At 42.0% G+C, this 15,558-nt stretch overlaps 2 protein-coding genes across 2 annotated transcripts in view; one reads left to right on the forward strand and one right to left on the reverse strand.

The window, feature by feature from the left end:
- Positions 1–15,558, forward strand: part of LOC113014824 (uncharacterized) — an 84,016-nt gene that overhangs the window by 12,661 nt on the left and 55,797 nt on the right. The window lies entirely within an intron of this gene.
- On the reverse strand, positions 4,909–10,525 carry LOC145425650 (uncharacterized). The gene is made up of 6 exons (XM_080298866.1): positions 9,910–10,525; positions 9,658–9,771; positions 8,384–8,516; positions 7,545–7,892; positions 7,280–7,415; positions 4,909–6,042 (listed from the first exon to the last, which is right to left on the reverse strand). Exons 1-6 carry the CDS (start codon positions 10,148–10,150, stop codon positions 5,293–5,295), a joined length of 1,722 nt encoding a protein of 573 aa, XP_080154992.1. The 5' UTR covers positions 10,151–10,525; the 3' UTR covers positions 4,909–5,292.

Below are 15,558 nucleotides of genomic sequence, written 5' to 3' on the forward strand. Positions count from 1 at the left end.
TTTGACCAACCAGTGATCAGACAATAAATTTAGTTATTAATATAGTAAATTGTGAGATGCTTTCTGCATTATTGGTGCAGCACAAGTAATTTACTGTATGAAGGAAATTCTCTTTTGTGATAATATTTTGAACATGCATTTCTGTTGTCCTGTCAATTTAGTGGGTTAATAGCTGATTTGCAAATTAGTTGATTGTTACTAGATCAGGGAAGGATGACAGTATTATAAAACAAGTGAATAAGATGTAGCAGAGGGTAGTTTCCTGTTTCTGATGTATGGGTGAAGCTTGCACCCAGATACACACTCTGATTACACGAGAACAAACTTGTTTTGTGAAATACATGATGACATGTTACACGTTTTATGTTTGGGGACGAAAAAAAAGGAAAGAAAAATTAAATGAAATGATTGGGTCTGTGAAAATGAAAAATAAGTTTAAAAAAAAAAGCACAGACCTGGGGAAGAAATCCACATTCCTGTGATAAAACATTGATATGAAGTGTTTAGGAAGCTTTTCATGGTGAACATATGTGTCGTGTGAACTCTGCAGCTGCTAATGAAAAACATTTTCTCTGTGTATTTAGCAGGTGAAACTAGGTCAGTTGGCCCCAGACTTTCCAGAATTGGAAATATTCAGGAGCACTTGTGGGCAACCAGTAAATATGATGTGGGGAAAATGAACAAAGGTAGTGACACTTAAGTCTGATTTCAGACCATGTAAGCATCAGTTGTTAATTAAAGCCAGAAGCAGTGACTGCAGCACTGCATGGCAGGTTCTAACCCCTACAGCCTGTTAGTTCACCTGAAGGCAAAACTTTTCCTGTTATTTTTCCGGTAGATTTTGGGGTTTTTGTTTTAGTACCAGGCTGATTCTGCCAGTTAGAAAAAGAAAAACAACCCAAACCTAAGAGAAAGACTTTTTTTTTTGTTTGTTTTTTTTTTTATTTACACTTAAGACATGTCCGGGCCTAAAATCTTTTTTGTTTTTGTAACAGTGCACTTAGGGAAAAACCTGCCAGGTATCATCCCTCTGGGTGTGATATTTTGTGTGTTGATGTTAAAAGCAGGCCTGCAAGATTGGGAGCAAAAGTGCTATAAAATACTTTAATTGAGAGCAAATATAAGGTGAGCTTCTCAAGATTACAATTGGCTTCTGAGAAAATTCACCTACATAGGATGCTGACCATATTAGATGGGAAATCCTGTGTTTAAAAGGATTGTAGCGATTCAATCCATTTCAATGGCAAGAAGAATTGTTTTTGGAATGATGAAATATTGCTGTCAGTGGACATTTAAATTTGTGCGCGGTTTTCCACTATCAGCAATGATCGTTATGAATGCGTGTGACTAGATGAATGCATGTGATTGGTATGAATGCAAATGCAAAGGACTATGGCTGGACTGATGATGTGGACTAAATGTGACTGACTTGAAATTCAGAAGATGGTAACTATTCTAGGATTGGTCACTTTTAATGCCTAATCCACCCCAAACAGTGAAAAAAAAAAAAGGTGGATGTGGGTGTTTTTGTTTGCTTGTTTTTGCAGAAGCAGAAGGATGACAGAGACCAGAGGAGGAGAGACTGTAGGTTTACATGAGTGTGGGCAGACTTAACCCTTTAGCTGCTACTTTTCTGTTTTACTGATTTTGTGTGAAGAACACTGTTTTTACTGGCTGCTTGTTGGTTATAGTAACACACTGTATTGTTGGAAAATGTCAAATGTTAGAAGTTGGCAGAAAGCATAGCGGCCTTGAAGAGCGTGCAGAGAAGGCCAGCCCACATCAGCAGCAGTTAAGCTATGCTCTGATGAACGGCTTTCACCCACCCACTGCTGACTTCATTAGGAAACAAAATTTTAATCAAAACACAGACGGGTCTGTTGAATGCATGAATTGGGCCCGCCGTGTGCTACTCCGGAGGAGACGCCCTGATGTTGCATTGGCAATGATCTAACTAACCCTTTTCTTTAAGAAAGGAGCCTAGTTCTGATGAGTTGACTCATGGGAGTGTCGATGCGTCAAGAGGAGGAATTCCAGGTTTAACATGAAACAATGTTTTGTGTTTTCTATGAGTTTTTCATGACGATTTTCTCCACGGCTTTTTACTGTGACTTGTGGGATTAACACGTTATGGACAGGTATGTTCGGATGAGGGTTTGAACACCTATAAGTGAAGTTCACAAAACTGAAAGGAAAAATGTGGATTGATGTTGGTTGATATATTTTCCAAATGGTTAGAAGTTTTTCCTTCTAGTAGGGAGATACAGGTGCAGTGGCCAGAGTATTGCTGGAAGAAATCATCCCAAGGGTGGAATCTCCAGAGATTGAGACTGGTGCTGATCAGAAGTCTTCAGAGACCCAGCGAGAAGTAAGAAACATTCATGGCAGAGCTGAAAGCCCAGGCAGTAGTTGAGGTCAAAGGTCGTGCGGTTTGGGGCCCTACTAGTCATTATGAGAAGGTTCCAGAACCACAGCAATAACCATAAAGCTGCATTGGAACGAGAGGGTGAGGGGTGAAAAGAGCGCCCTCCTCCAAAAAGAGCATGCCAAGCTCCAACTCAGCGACTGCAGAGCAGACTCTGTGGCACCTAAGAGGGATCATGAATGTAGATGACACCTTATTAAACAATCAGGCAGTTGTGCCTGAAGTAGTTCCGTGTGGTTTTGTGTTAAGGGGGTCGTTGGTGTGACATTTCTAATCATCTTATAACTGCATTTACATGACTCTGTGAACATCACAAACTCTGTTAGAGTCCTGAGCAGAAGTGACTGGAGTAGTTTTAGCATGCACGTTTTACAGCAACCTAACTAATAATTATTTGTGTATATTTTGTAGACTGATTTTCTAGCATGTCAGTTCCTGATGTGTAAGTGCATTAGGCCCTCACTGTCCGAGTAAACATAGTAACAACAGTTGTGAGTTCTTTTGACATGTGTACTCAGCTTTGACATGTTGTTTGACACCCTAAAGTAGGATTTTGGGTTCATCACAATTCAGTGAGGGATTTTGATAGGTCTCAAACATGCTGGAAGCACCTAAAGAATGAGGTTGTTCTTCTAGAGTTAAATGTGGTTGTTTTGGTTTCCCCAATCACTGATGTGAGGACAGTAAAGATAATTGCAAATGCCTTTGAGAGGGTTTACACTGTTTAAATGGGTCTACAGTAGTAAAGAGTACAGCACAATGCATAGAGTGTTCAGCTCCAGATTGTACTGGATGCACCAGAGTACCAGCCGCTCAACTTCCTGCCGGTATGCAGACTCATCACTATCCTGAATGAGGCCAATGACGGTGGTGTCGTCTGCAAACTTTAGGAGTTTAACAGCCGAGGTGCAGTAGTTAGTGTAGAGGGACAACAGTAGTGGTGAGAGGACACATCCTTGAGGGGCACCAATACTGAGGGACCGAGTTTCAGAGGTGATCTCCCCCAGCCTCACTTGCTGCTTTCTATCTGTCAGGAAGCTGGTGATCCACTGACAGGTAGCTGGTGATCCACTGACAGGTAGCTGGTGACACGCTGAGCTGGGAGCGTTTGGAGGAGAGAAGTTCAGGCACAATGGTGTTAAAAGCCGAACTAAAGTCCACAAACAGGACCCTGGCATAAGTTCCCGGGCGGTCGAGGTGTTGCAGAATGTAATGCAGCCCCATGTTCACTGCATCATCCACCGACCTGTTTGGCAAACTGCAGAGGGTCCAGCTGGTGGCCTGTAATGTCCTTCAGATGGGCTAACACCAGTCGTTCGCAGGATTTCATGACCACAGACGTCAAGGCGACAGGTCTGTAGTCATTCAGTCCTGTGATGGTGGGTTTCTTGGGAACAGGAATGATGTTTGAGCGTCTGTTGAAGATGCGAGTAAAGATGGGAACCAGCTGTTCAGCACAGGTTTTGAGGCAGGAGGGTGAGACACCATCTGGTCCGGGGACTTTCCTGGGCTTCCGTTTCTGAAATAGTCGGCTCACATCCTCAGTGTGTATTCTGAGTTTGAGGGAGGAGGAGGAAAGGGGGGTGAGAGGTGTGATGGAGGGTGTTGAGTCTGGATTGGAGAGGGCGGTGGTGGTCGTTGGTCTGGAGTGGGGAGGGTGGTGGTGGTCGTTGAGACTGGATTGGGGAGGGTGAGGGTGAAGGGGGGAGAGGTGGAAGATGTGTTGGGGGTAAATGTCTGAAGCAATGTCTCTGGGGAAGGGAGGGTGAGGCGGGGAGTCTGTCCGTCTCAAACCTGCAGTAAAACACGTACCATGGTCACGCAGTCTATTCTTGAAAATATTTTGTGCATCTTCATTTTTATTTACGGTTCCACATGTGGCAAAAGTTTTGTGTTGCCTTAACTTACACCCTGTAAATTTAATAATCTATACTTCAAACGTGGGGATGGGGACTACTTTTTGTTTTTATTTGCTGACATAACCAACTGTTTAAAAAATAAACCTCTGACATGTTTAAACATATGAAGAATGGGATGTAGTATCCTCTAACTACTTGGTTAAAATAGTGTTAGAGAAATAAACATATTCTTATAGCAATGTGCATCACTGTAGTTATAAAACATGAACCATCTAAAATGGTCCCACCAATGTGTAGTCCTACTTAGAATAATCCTTTAATTGTCCCACAAGGGGAAATTTGGTTGTAACAGCAGCCACTTGCACAATCACTTCTGCGTTATACTCATCCTTGCCCCACTGTTTCTGCAGTGGTTAAACAGTGGCGATGTTCTACACCCGCTGCCTACAAGAGCTCCCAAAATTGAACAACTGCCAGAAAATTAGATAAAGGATTTACGTTATATGCTGCATCACAGATACACAACTACGAGGGTAAGAAAACAGAAATTAACCGACAAAAAATAACGTTGGCTAACGTCAAATTTAAACATTGCGTTACTCCTCTCTGCTTTATCACACCTAATTTGACTGGTCAGATAGTTTAATCAACATGTGTTTGGGTGATCAGAAGCAAATATACATCAAGTTAATACTGCAAACATACAACATCTAAATGTCTGTGAATGACTGAGAACCTTCACAGGTGAAGGTTCTCAGTCACCCAGGTCATTGTAGTCAAAGGAGCTTTCAAAGAAAAGCGTCTGGACTTCTTTAAGTTTCTACATTTAATGAATTTTTAAAAAACATTTTACTGTTGTGTGAAACCAATAAACTCTTATTTTAGCAACGGTATAAAAAATATTAAAACACTGAATGTTTTCAGAACTTATTTACATAGTAAGTATTTCAAGCTCCATGTCTAGCATAAGTTACTTGCACTGCTGTCTTGGGACAACTCCATCTCGTCTCACTTAACCCGTTTTTGAACTAATGCTGTGTTCTGGTAATTTGACAGCATACATGCTACTGCAAACAGTTGGTTGATATTGTAAACAGGTGACATGGTGATGATGCCATCAAAAAGTTTGTTCTGTTTGATCCTCCTAATGACTCGCTCCACATGTAGCCCGAGTCTGACTGTGGCCTGCATCTCCTTAACCTGGTTCTTCTTCTTCTTCTGCTTAGATACAAAAGGGGGGCGGTACACTTTGCATTTACAACCATCTGTGATCAGGAAGCCCTTATCCACCATCACTGCCATGTCTTCAGTCAACTTCTCAGCAATGCCTGATTGTTTGAATAGTTCCTTGTCACTAACCGAACCTGCGTACAGATCAGAGATGAATGTGACTGGACCATGTGGAGCTATGCCAACCAGGGCTTTCATCGTGCAGTGGGATTTGTATGAAGAGTACGTTTCACTCTGGAGAAGTGGTGAGGATGGTGTCTGACACCTCAGCTCTGTACAGTCAAGGATCACCTGGGTGTCTGAGAAATCTTTGAATTCCTTAGGGAGGTAAGCTTGCACTTCTGCACGTGTAAGCCAGATGCACTGAGACCCCAGTGCAGTGGCAAGAAAACTTGTCCATGTTGCAATGATGCTGCTCACTGTGGACTGGTGTATGTTGAATCGATGAGCCAGATCCCTCTCCTTCAGACCAACAGACAGGAAAACCAGGAAAAGAAAGAACTCGTCGATTGGCTGGAGCAGCTGCCTCTGAAAGGTTGAAACAAAAGGGAAAATGTTACTCCTAAAGCTATGAACTAGTAAGATCATGCTTTTCTTGGCTAAATGTTTTGTAAGATAAGACAGGATAGACCCTTATTAGTCCCACACGTGGGAAATTTGTTGAGTTACAGCAGAAAGTGGCAAAAATTCAGAAAAACAATGGGATAGGATAAGAATAAGACACTGTGTACAATAGAATAAAATACTTTATAGATCAGAATAAAATGTGATATTGTCAAAGTAAATGGTTGCTGGGATGGTTATGCACACCATACTGTACTGTCAGGGTTGAATTCTTTTATTTTTCTAGTAAATAAAGTTGTTTTTATTATCTTTATATACAAACTGCAAACGTCCTCATATGAGTCGTAGGACAAGTCTTAGTGGGACTTGTTAACAGTCCTACTAAGGGGCAGGTCAAATGTCAACGGCACTGCATCCATGTTTATGATCTCGTCCGGTCCGATGGAATATTCGTTTAACTTTCTTTGTGTGAATTTGCGCAAGTTTGTTATTTTCTCTGCATAGTCGGGGGGGAGTTGCTGACACACAGTCGTCCGCGCCCTGATGGACAGTCCTTTTCGTTTTTTCGTTGGCGACTATTTTGGCTTTCAGTCGGATCTGCACAGTTGAAACACCTCGCCCATTTGCTCTCTGTGTGTTCATCCAGCCTTCAATACATTTAGGCCATCTGCTCTTATTTCCTCTGAAAGCTTTTGTCGTCTTTTTGGACTGAGCCAGTTCGTCACGCTGGAGTCTCCAACGTCTCACCATTGATTCGTTTATGCCAAGGGTACGTGCAGCAGCTCTACTTCCCCTCGCTGAGAGACAAAAAGACTGCCTTTCATTGGAAAGCTGCATCATATGCATTTCTTGTGTTTACCATACTGAGGGTTTGTGAATGAAAGCTTCCTTTGCTCCTGTAATACTCCTCTTGCTAATCAAGTTTGTTTTTCGCGCTACTTCGTACGGGACTACGTTGCCTTTCGGACGGACATGTGACCAACATACCACTCTTGTCCCCCGATACTGTGTGTCTGATCACATGCCCTTCTGCCAGCCAACGTAGTGCCGTACAACAGCAGAACAAACAAAACAAATCCTCTGAAAGCCACAGGGTTCAAAGCTTGTGCAAAAAGTAGCGGCTTGTAGCCCAAAAATTATGCCACATAAACACAATGACATCGCACCTCTAGTTCCAACTACCAACAAAGCCATAGCCTACCGTTTGTGTGCGTGCAGGTGTCAACACTTCTTCGTCCGTGTTGGCAGCTGACTTGGCTCTTGAAGCCCGGATCATCTTATAGATGCAAGGCTCAATCAAAACCCAGAATGCCATCAAATGATCATAGCTTGGAAATCTATTCACAAGAGAGACAAACATCGTGTCAATCATTAATTAACATCACTCATGAAACATACAGTCAGCAGATAAAAAGTAAATATCTGTTGTTTTCATGAAGACTGGAAACACTTGAACTTCGATGTACCTGGTATAGAATTGGATGTCAGTGTCAGAGCCAGCAAACCGCTGTAACCCAAACTCTCGCTGGACACGTAACGCCTGTATTTCCTTCCTCAGACTCTCCACGTCTTTGGACAGGTCTTCTGCTGATGGCTCAGGGACTGAGCAGTAGTCATGATCTCCTGTAACGCTGTGCTGACCTTGATCCCCAGGATGAACTAGTTCAGGGGGTCGCTCCGTTCTCTCCCAAACACTACTCTGCGTTGGTTCAACTTTATAATTATTCCACTGAAAAAGTGTCGGGACAGCACCTTTAAAAAGCCTCCTTCGACCATCAAGGGTTGTTGGTCCTGCATCCTTGGCTGCTGGGTCCCTGATAAGAGAGAAAACAAAATCATGTTCATTCTTTTTTGTTGACTTTTGTAGAAAATGGGCCATGTTTCTGGTGACAGTGGGGAAGGAAAAACTCCCTTATAACAGTCAGAATCGAGAGGGTGGGGAGGCGAGGAAGACAGAACAAAAGGCACGCTGTGGCAAGATTAATAATAACTAATGATTCAATTCAGACAGGTGTATAAATGCACAGTGGGTGAAAATGTGATTAATAAAGAGTGCATTATGTGCTAAGGGTTTAAACAGCTCCAAGAATTAGAAGAACCTACTTAAAACAGTTTTAAAGTTAAAATCATTTCTGTGTTTATTGTAGTTTTTTTTTTAAGTTTTCCCACCACCTAAAGCAGGGTTAAAGTAACACAGTTTCACTATCATGTAGCGTTAGTCTCACCTCACCCAGCCTCAATATGCTTACTTGACAGCACTCCTCGGTATTAAGTCACACCCAGAGGAAGACTTTGATATATTCACCTTGCAGGGATGCCTTCTGCAGATAGCTTGATTTGTGCTATCCGTTGTAGCTTTGCTGTCTGTCTTCTGTTGAACACATCCAGTCTCATTTTTCTTCTTATCTTCTCTGCAGATGCCTCCTCTGCCTTTCTGCCTACAAAATAAACATAAACATTTCATTATTTCTACTTTTGAGCTTGCTAACTAAGAAAACACGACATAAAGCCCACTATGCATGCAGCTATGTGGTTTTCCATCATCAGAAACCACAACGATAGTCTAGTAAATAATGAAAACACTTATGTTAGAAAGCTTATATAAAAGTTGCCCGATACAAAATGATCGCTGCACAAGCGGAATACGCCGGCTGGAAGGTCCCATCTTTCAGTCTTGTTTTGCTTACTCCTCCTTCAATGGTGCTACTCAGTTTAGTTCACCTAATGCGGTAAAAGGAAGTAATTTTCTATTTTCCTCGTCTATTTGTACAACCTGGGGCGCAACAGTTATCAACAATGGTTAACGGCGTTCACCACGGCAGCCGGATGCTGCCAAAATAGCGACGCCTGGAGGGGGAGAGCCTGTGTGACGTCATCTCCTGGAGCCTGAACAGAGGTCGCTGCTCCCTGCGCAGAACTACAAATACGACCAGTTTCGAAATAAGAAATCGCATCCAGTTTACTAATGGCTGGGTGCAAATGTGGCTATTTTCAAGCCGCTAAACTGTGAGTATGTCGTCATTCAAACCACGTTAAGTCAGCTGGAGTGCCAAGATAAGATAACCTTCATGTCCCACTCAAATTAGTTTTGTCACAGCAGTTAGTGGACAGTGCAAAAGTTATATAGCAAAAATTAGAATACAATAAGAATAAAATTCTGTACACAACTGTACAGAATAGAACAAAATAAAAATACTATATACAGTAGAATAAATAGAATAAGATATACAATAGGATGAAACAGAATACAAATTCTATGTACAACTGAGTGAAAATACAACGATGCCAGAAAGGAGTATTGTCCACCCTCCACCACAATTAATGTTATACATTTATCAATGAATTGCAAATATCTCGTTGTCATATTATGTGTCCATAATTGTAAAGTAGATGCAAACTACTACATTGACAATCGGGCAAGATATTACTTTAAACCCATTGTTGTCCTCCATGCACACAGGGGAAACTTTCAGCGGTTTTCACATTAAGGCCGTTTGAATCCTCAAAACTTTATGTGGCGATTGCCGGACACTAAGAGCATTTTTTTGAATTAGGGATTGGGGTTTGGGGTGTGTTTACCTCCGACTAGTGCTCTTTGTTGTTGTCCTTGCGTTCGTCGTCTTTTTTCGGAGTTCATGTGTAGCGTTGGTACCCAGTCTGGATTTGTTTGATCCATTTCATAGGCAGGCTTCCCTACAGTGGTGCGACAGAATTGCACGTGTCTGCAAAGTCACTCAATACGACGTTTGTTCGGATTGTATAACCGAGTGCATCAACAATAAAATTATTAAGCTATAAAGAGTGATGTAAACATACTACATTTTCACTTACCGGAGTGAAAATGTCGGGAGCACACCAACAGATATTTAGAGATGGAAGAGAACTGGAGATCAAGTCGTCCCACGGCTGCTATCCAGGCTAGACGCCTTCTTTTGGTAAGGTCCGCTATATGAGCTCCCTCATGCTGCTTCCAGGTGGGGAAAGAATGAAAAGATAAACCATTTCCAAGCTTCTTCCCTTGCCGGTCGTGTGATCGAACATTACAGCCGATCACGCAGCAGTTACGAACCATGGCTGATGTGTGTGCTTTCGCTCCTCTTTCGCTTGAGCCCTGAAATATGGCGCATCAGCCCAAAAGACTTTCCACGCCCACCCCGTGACATCACGCGCCCAAGCCCTGTAAGATAGTGATGTCCTGTGTGTCGAAGCGTGTTCAGGGGAGTTTTTGGGAAGCACGTATCGAGGCTCGCTTTGATTACGTATGCAGTGACGTTCGAGGCCTCTCGGGCAGTCCGTACCACGTGACTGATTCAGGGACTGGCTCGCCGGTTCGCGCCAGATTCGAAATAAAATGGGCAGCAAAACACAGCTGATTCCCCATCACACTGTTGTGGAATTGGACTACGTACGTGCTACATAGTTGAGCATTTCTTCTTCGATGGAACCAGCAAGGAAGAGTTTTTTTTTAATTTAATCTCCTAATAAAGTATGCACACAGTAATAAATGTCACAAATGATAAGTACCATAATATAAATAAAACTATAGATCCTATAATCTGATTTCTGTATTTTAGTTTATTAAAAAGTGAAGCGCCACACAGTTTGTGTGATTATCCAGATGTACATAAGCATGATTACACAGTTACACAATCATACCAAAACTCTGTCCTGATAGTTTCCACTTTCTCTTTTGTATCACACATACTGAGACAATATTCGGGATAAATAACAATGAAAACAATTCATTTATTCAGTTTAGAGGTTTACACATCCCATCAAAGAGCCCGTTTCACTTGAATCGTCCACTTGATGGCGCAGTAGAGCAAATGAATCATCACAATGCTTTGACCATGAGTCGACCAGTGTGATGGAAAGCTTCAGTTCATCACGAGGCTTCATCTTATGGAACGCCAGGACTGCCATAATGAATTAATTAAATACATGACTAAATAACTGAGTATCATCCTTAAAAGTTTTAGTGTGTTTGTACAGGTGGCTACAGAACTGGATCAACATCCTCCACAAGCACAGCAGCTGGAGCCAAATGATAGATTAACATAATTGGAACTACACCCAGCCCGTGTTTTGACTGAATATTACACAGCTTCACTGAAGAACAAGCTTCGAGGGCAACCGATCTCTCCCTGAAGACAAAATGCAGTTCGAGATCAACAGCGTCAACTACAAGACTCAACAATGTGAACACACAGCAACACTGCCCTAAACCCTAAAGGGTTCAGCAGCATGTACAAATACCATGGATGGATGGAAGTATGCGCTCCCAATCACAAGCTAGGAGGTTTGCCAGCGACATCACTGTGTGTGAATGGACTTGAGAAGACTGTCTGAGTTTCACATTTGCCATACTGGGAGCTGAAAAGGCAAAGGAAGAGACTGAAAAGAGTGAAAGACAAAAGGCAAAGCTGAAGAAGAACGGCCCACTGGGCCCCTCACACGCCACAACTGTGAACTGCTGCAGATTCAGGAGAGAGACAGAAGCTGTGAGAAGTGGAGAGCATGGAGGAAAAATGAAGTCTGTTGTTGTTAATGTGAGAACACATGAAAATTGGGTTGGAAAACTGTGGCCGGCTGTCTTGTGGAGGTTGATAAAGAGTTCGTAGGATTGCAACAAAGGTAAAAATAAAACGCACACAAACACACATAAACAGAGAAATGTGAAGGAAAGGCAGCTTTAAGGACACGCCCTGCTGAATCTGCAGCTCCACTGCACACAGCCATTAAACCTGCCTACTAACACACACATGCAATGAAGATCAGCTTGTTATCTGTCATCAGTGTTAAAATTGTGCAAATTTCACAGACACTTGTTATCAAACGCTGAGTGTATCCACTGCTGACAAATAACTCTCTAGGGTTGCAGGACAAGAGTTTAACTTTTGTGAAGGGAAAAAAAGAGATTCTGGTTTGACCAACCAGTGATCAGACAATAAATTTAGTTATTAATATAGTAAATTGTGAGATGCTTTCTGCATTATTGGTGCAGCACAAGTAATTTACTGTATGAAGGAAATTCTCTTTTGTGATAATATTTTGAACATGCATTTCTGTTGTCCTGTCAACTTAGTGGGTTAATAGCTGATTTGCAAATTAGTTGATTGTTACTAGATCAGGGAAGGATGACAGTATTATAAAACAAGTGAATAAGATGTAGCAGAGGGTAGTTTCCTGTTTCTGATGTATGGGTGAAGCTTGCACCCAGATACACACTCTGATTACACGAGAACAAACTTGTTTTGTGAAATACATGATGACATGTTACACGTTTTATGTTTGGGGACGAAAAAAAAGGAAAGAAAAATTAAATGAAATGATTGGGTCTGTGAAAATGAAAAATAAGTTTAAAAAAAAAGCACAGACCTGGGAAAGAAATCCACATTCCTGTGATAAAACATTGATATGAAGTGTTTAGGAAGCTTTTCATGGTGAACATATGTGTCGTGTGAACTCTGCAGCTGCTAATGAAAAACATTTTCTCTGTGTATTTAGCAGGTGAAACTAGGTCAGTTGGCCCCAGACTTTCCAGAATTGGAAATATTCAGGAGCACTTGTGGGCAACCAGTAAATATGATGTGGGGAAAATGAACAAAGGTAAGGTAGTGACACTTAAGTCTGATTTCAGACCATGTAAGCATCAGTTGTTAATTAAAGCCAGAAGCAGTGACTGCAGCACTGCATGGCAGGTTCTAACCCCTACAGCCTGTTAGTTCACCTGAAGGCAAAACTTTTCCTGTTATTTTTCCGGTAGATTTTGGGGTTTTTGTTTTAGTACCAGGCTGATTCTGCCAGTTAGAAAAAGAAAAACAACCCAAACCTAAGAGAAAGACTTTTTTTTTTGTTTTTGTTTTTTTATTTACACTTAAGACATGTCCGGGCCTAAAATCTTTTTTGTTTTTGTAACAGTGCACTTAGGGAAAAACCTGCCAGGTATCATCCCTCTGGGTGTGATATTTTGTGTGTTGATGTTAAAAGCAGGCCTGCAAGATTGGGAGCAAAAGTGCTATAAAATACTTTAATTGAGAGCAAATATAAGGTGAGCTTCTCAAGATTACAATTGGCTTCTGAGAAAATTCACCTACATAGGATGCTGACCATATTAGATGGGAAATCCTGTGTTTAAAAGGATTGTAGCGATTCAATCCATTTCAATGGCAAGAAGAATTGTTTTTGGAATGATGAAATATTGCTGTCAGTGGACATTTAAATTTGTGCGCGGTTTTCCACTATCAGCAATGATCGTTATGAATGCGTGTGACTAGATGAATGCATGTGATTGGTATGAATGCAAATGCAAAGGACTGTGGCTGGACTGATGATGTGGACTAAATGTGACTGACTTGAAATTCAGAAGATGGTAACTATTCTAGGATTGGTCACTTTTAATGCCTAATCCACCCCAAACAGTGAAAAAAAAAAAAGGTGGATGTGGGTGTTTTTGTTTGCTTGTTTTTGCAGAAGCAGAAGGATGACAGAGACAAGGAGGAGAGACTGTAGGTTTACATGAGTGTGGGCAGACTTAACCCTTTAGCTGCTACTTTTCTGTTTTACTGATTTTGTGTGAAGAACACTGTTTTTACTGGCTGCTTGTTGGTTATAGTAACACACTGTATTGTTGGAAAATGTCAAATGTTAGAAGTTGGCAGAAAGCATAGCGGCCTTGAAGAGCGTGCAGAGAAGGCCAGCCCACATCAGCAGCAGTTAAGCTATGCTCTGATGAACGGCTTTCACCCACCCACTGCTGACTTCATTAGGAAACAAAATTTTAATCAAAACACAGACGGGTCTGTTGAATGCATGAATTGGGCCCGCCGTGTGCTACTCCGGAGGAGACGCCCTGATGTTGCATTGGCAATGATCTAACTAACCCTTTTCTTTAAGAAAGGAGCCTAGTTCTGATGAGTTGACTCATGGGAGTGTCGATGCGTCAAGAGGAGGAATTCCAGGTTTAACATGAAACAATGTTTTGTGTTTTCTATGAGTTTTTCATGACGATTTTCTCCACGGCTTTTTACTGTGACTTGTGGGATTAACACGTTATGGACAGGTATGTTCGGATGAGGGTTTGAAAACCTATAAGTGAAGTTCACAAAACTGAAAGGAAAAATGTGGATTGATGTTGGTTGATATATTTTCCAAATGGTTAGAAGTTTTTCCTTCTAGTAGGGAGATACAGGTGCAGTGGCCAGAGTATTGCTGGAAGAAATCATCCCAAGGGTGGAATCTCCAGAGATTGAGACTGGTGCTGATCAGAAGTCTTCAGAGACCCAGCGAGAAGTAAGAAACATTCATGGCAGAGCTGAAAGCCCAGGCAGTAGTTGAGGTCAAAGGTCGTGCGGTTTGGGGCCCTACTAGTCATTATGAGAAGGTTCCAGAACCACAGCAATAACCATAAAGCTGCATTGGAACGAGAGGGTGAGGGGTGAAAAGAGCGCCCTCCTCCAAAAAGAGCATGCCAAGCTCCAACTCAGCGACTGCAGAGCAGACTCTGTGGCACCTAAGAGGGATCATGAATGTAGATGACACCTTATTAAACAATCAGGCAGTTGTGCCGGAAGTAGTTCCGTGTGGTTTTGTGTTAAGGGGGTCGTTGGTGTGACATTTCTAATCATCTTATAACTGCATTTACATGACTCTGTGAACATCACAAACTCTGTTAGAGTCCTGAGCAGAAGTGACTGGAGTAGTTTTAGCATGCACGTTTTACAGCAACCTAACTAATAATTATTTGTGTATATTTTGTAGACTGATTTTCTAGCATGTCAGTTCCTGATGTGTAAGTGCATTAGGCCCTCACTGTCCGAGTAAACATAGTAACAACAGTTGTGAGTTCTTTTGACATGTGTACTCAGCTTTGACATGTTGTTTGACACCCTAAAGTAGGATTTTGGGTTCATCACAATTCAGTGAGGGATTTTGATAGGTCTCAAACATGCTGGAAGCACCTAAAGAATGAGGTTGTTCTTCTAGAGTTAAATGTGGTTGTTTTGGTTTCCCCAATCACTGATGTGAGGACAGTAAAGATAATTGCAAATGCCTTTGAGAGGGTTTACACTGTTTAAATGGGTCTACAGTAGTAAAGAGTACAGCACAATGCATAGAGTGTTCAGCTCCAGATTGTACTGGATGCACCAGAGTACCAGCCGCTCAACTTCCTGCCAGTATGCAGACTCATCACTATCCTGAATGAGGCCAATGACGGTGGTGTCGTCTGCAAACTTTAGGAGTTTAACAGCCGAGGTGCAGTAGTTAGTGTAGAGGGACAACAGTAGTGGTGAGAGGACACATCCTTGAGGGGCACCAATACTGAGGGACCGAGTTTCAGAGGTGATCTCCCCCAGCCTCACTTGCTGCTTTCTATCTGTCAGGAAGCTGGTGATCCACTGACAGGTAGCTGGTGACACGCTGAGCTGGGAGCGTTTGGAGGAGAGAAGTTCAGGCACAATGGTGTTAAAAGCCGAACTA

Source organism: Astatotilapia calliptera, chromosome 3 (genome assembly GCF_964374335.1).
Source record: "Astatotilapia calliptera chromosome 3, fAstCal68.1, whole genome shotgun sequence".
Lineage (NCBI taxonomy): Eukaryota > Metazoa > Chordata > Actinopteri > Cichliformes > Cichlidae > Astatotilapia > Astatotilapia calliptera.

Coding starts and splice junctions, on each gene's coding strand:
- LOC145425650 (XM_080298866.1), bottom strand. CDS start 10,150: ATGGTTCGTAACTGCTGCGTGATCGGCTGTAATGTTCGATCACACGAC. Junction 7,893..8,383: donor GCAGAAGGCATCCCTGCAAG/GTGAATATATCA, acceptor CTCTCTTATCAG/GGACCCAGCAGCCAAGGATG. Junction 7,416..7,544: donor GACATCCAATTCTATACCAG/GTACATCGAAGT, acceptor TCTTGTGAATAG/ATTTCCAAGCTATGATCATT.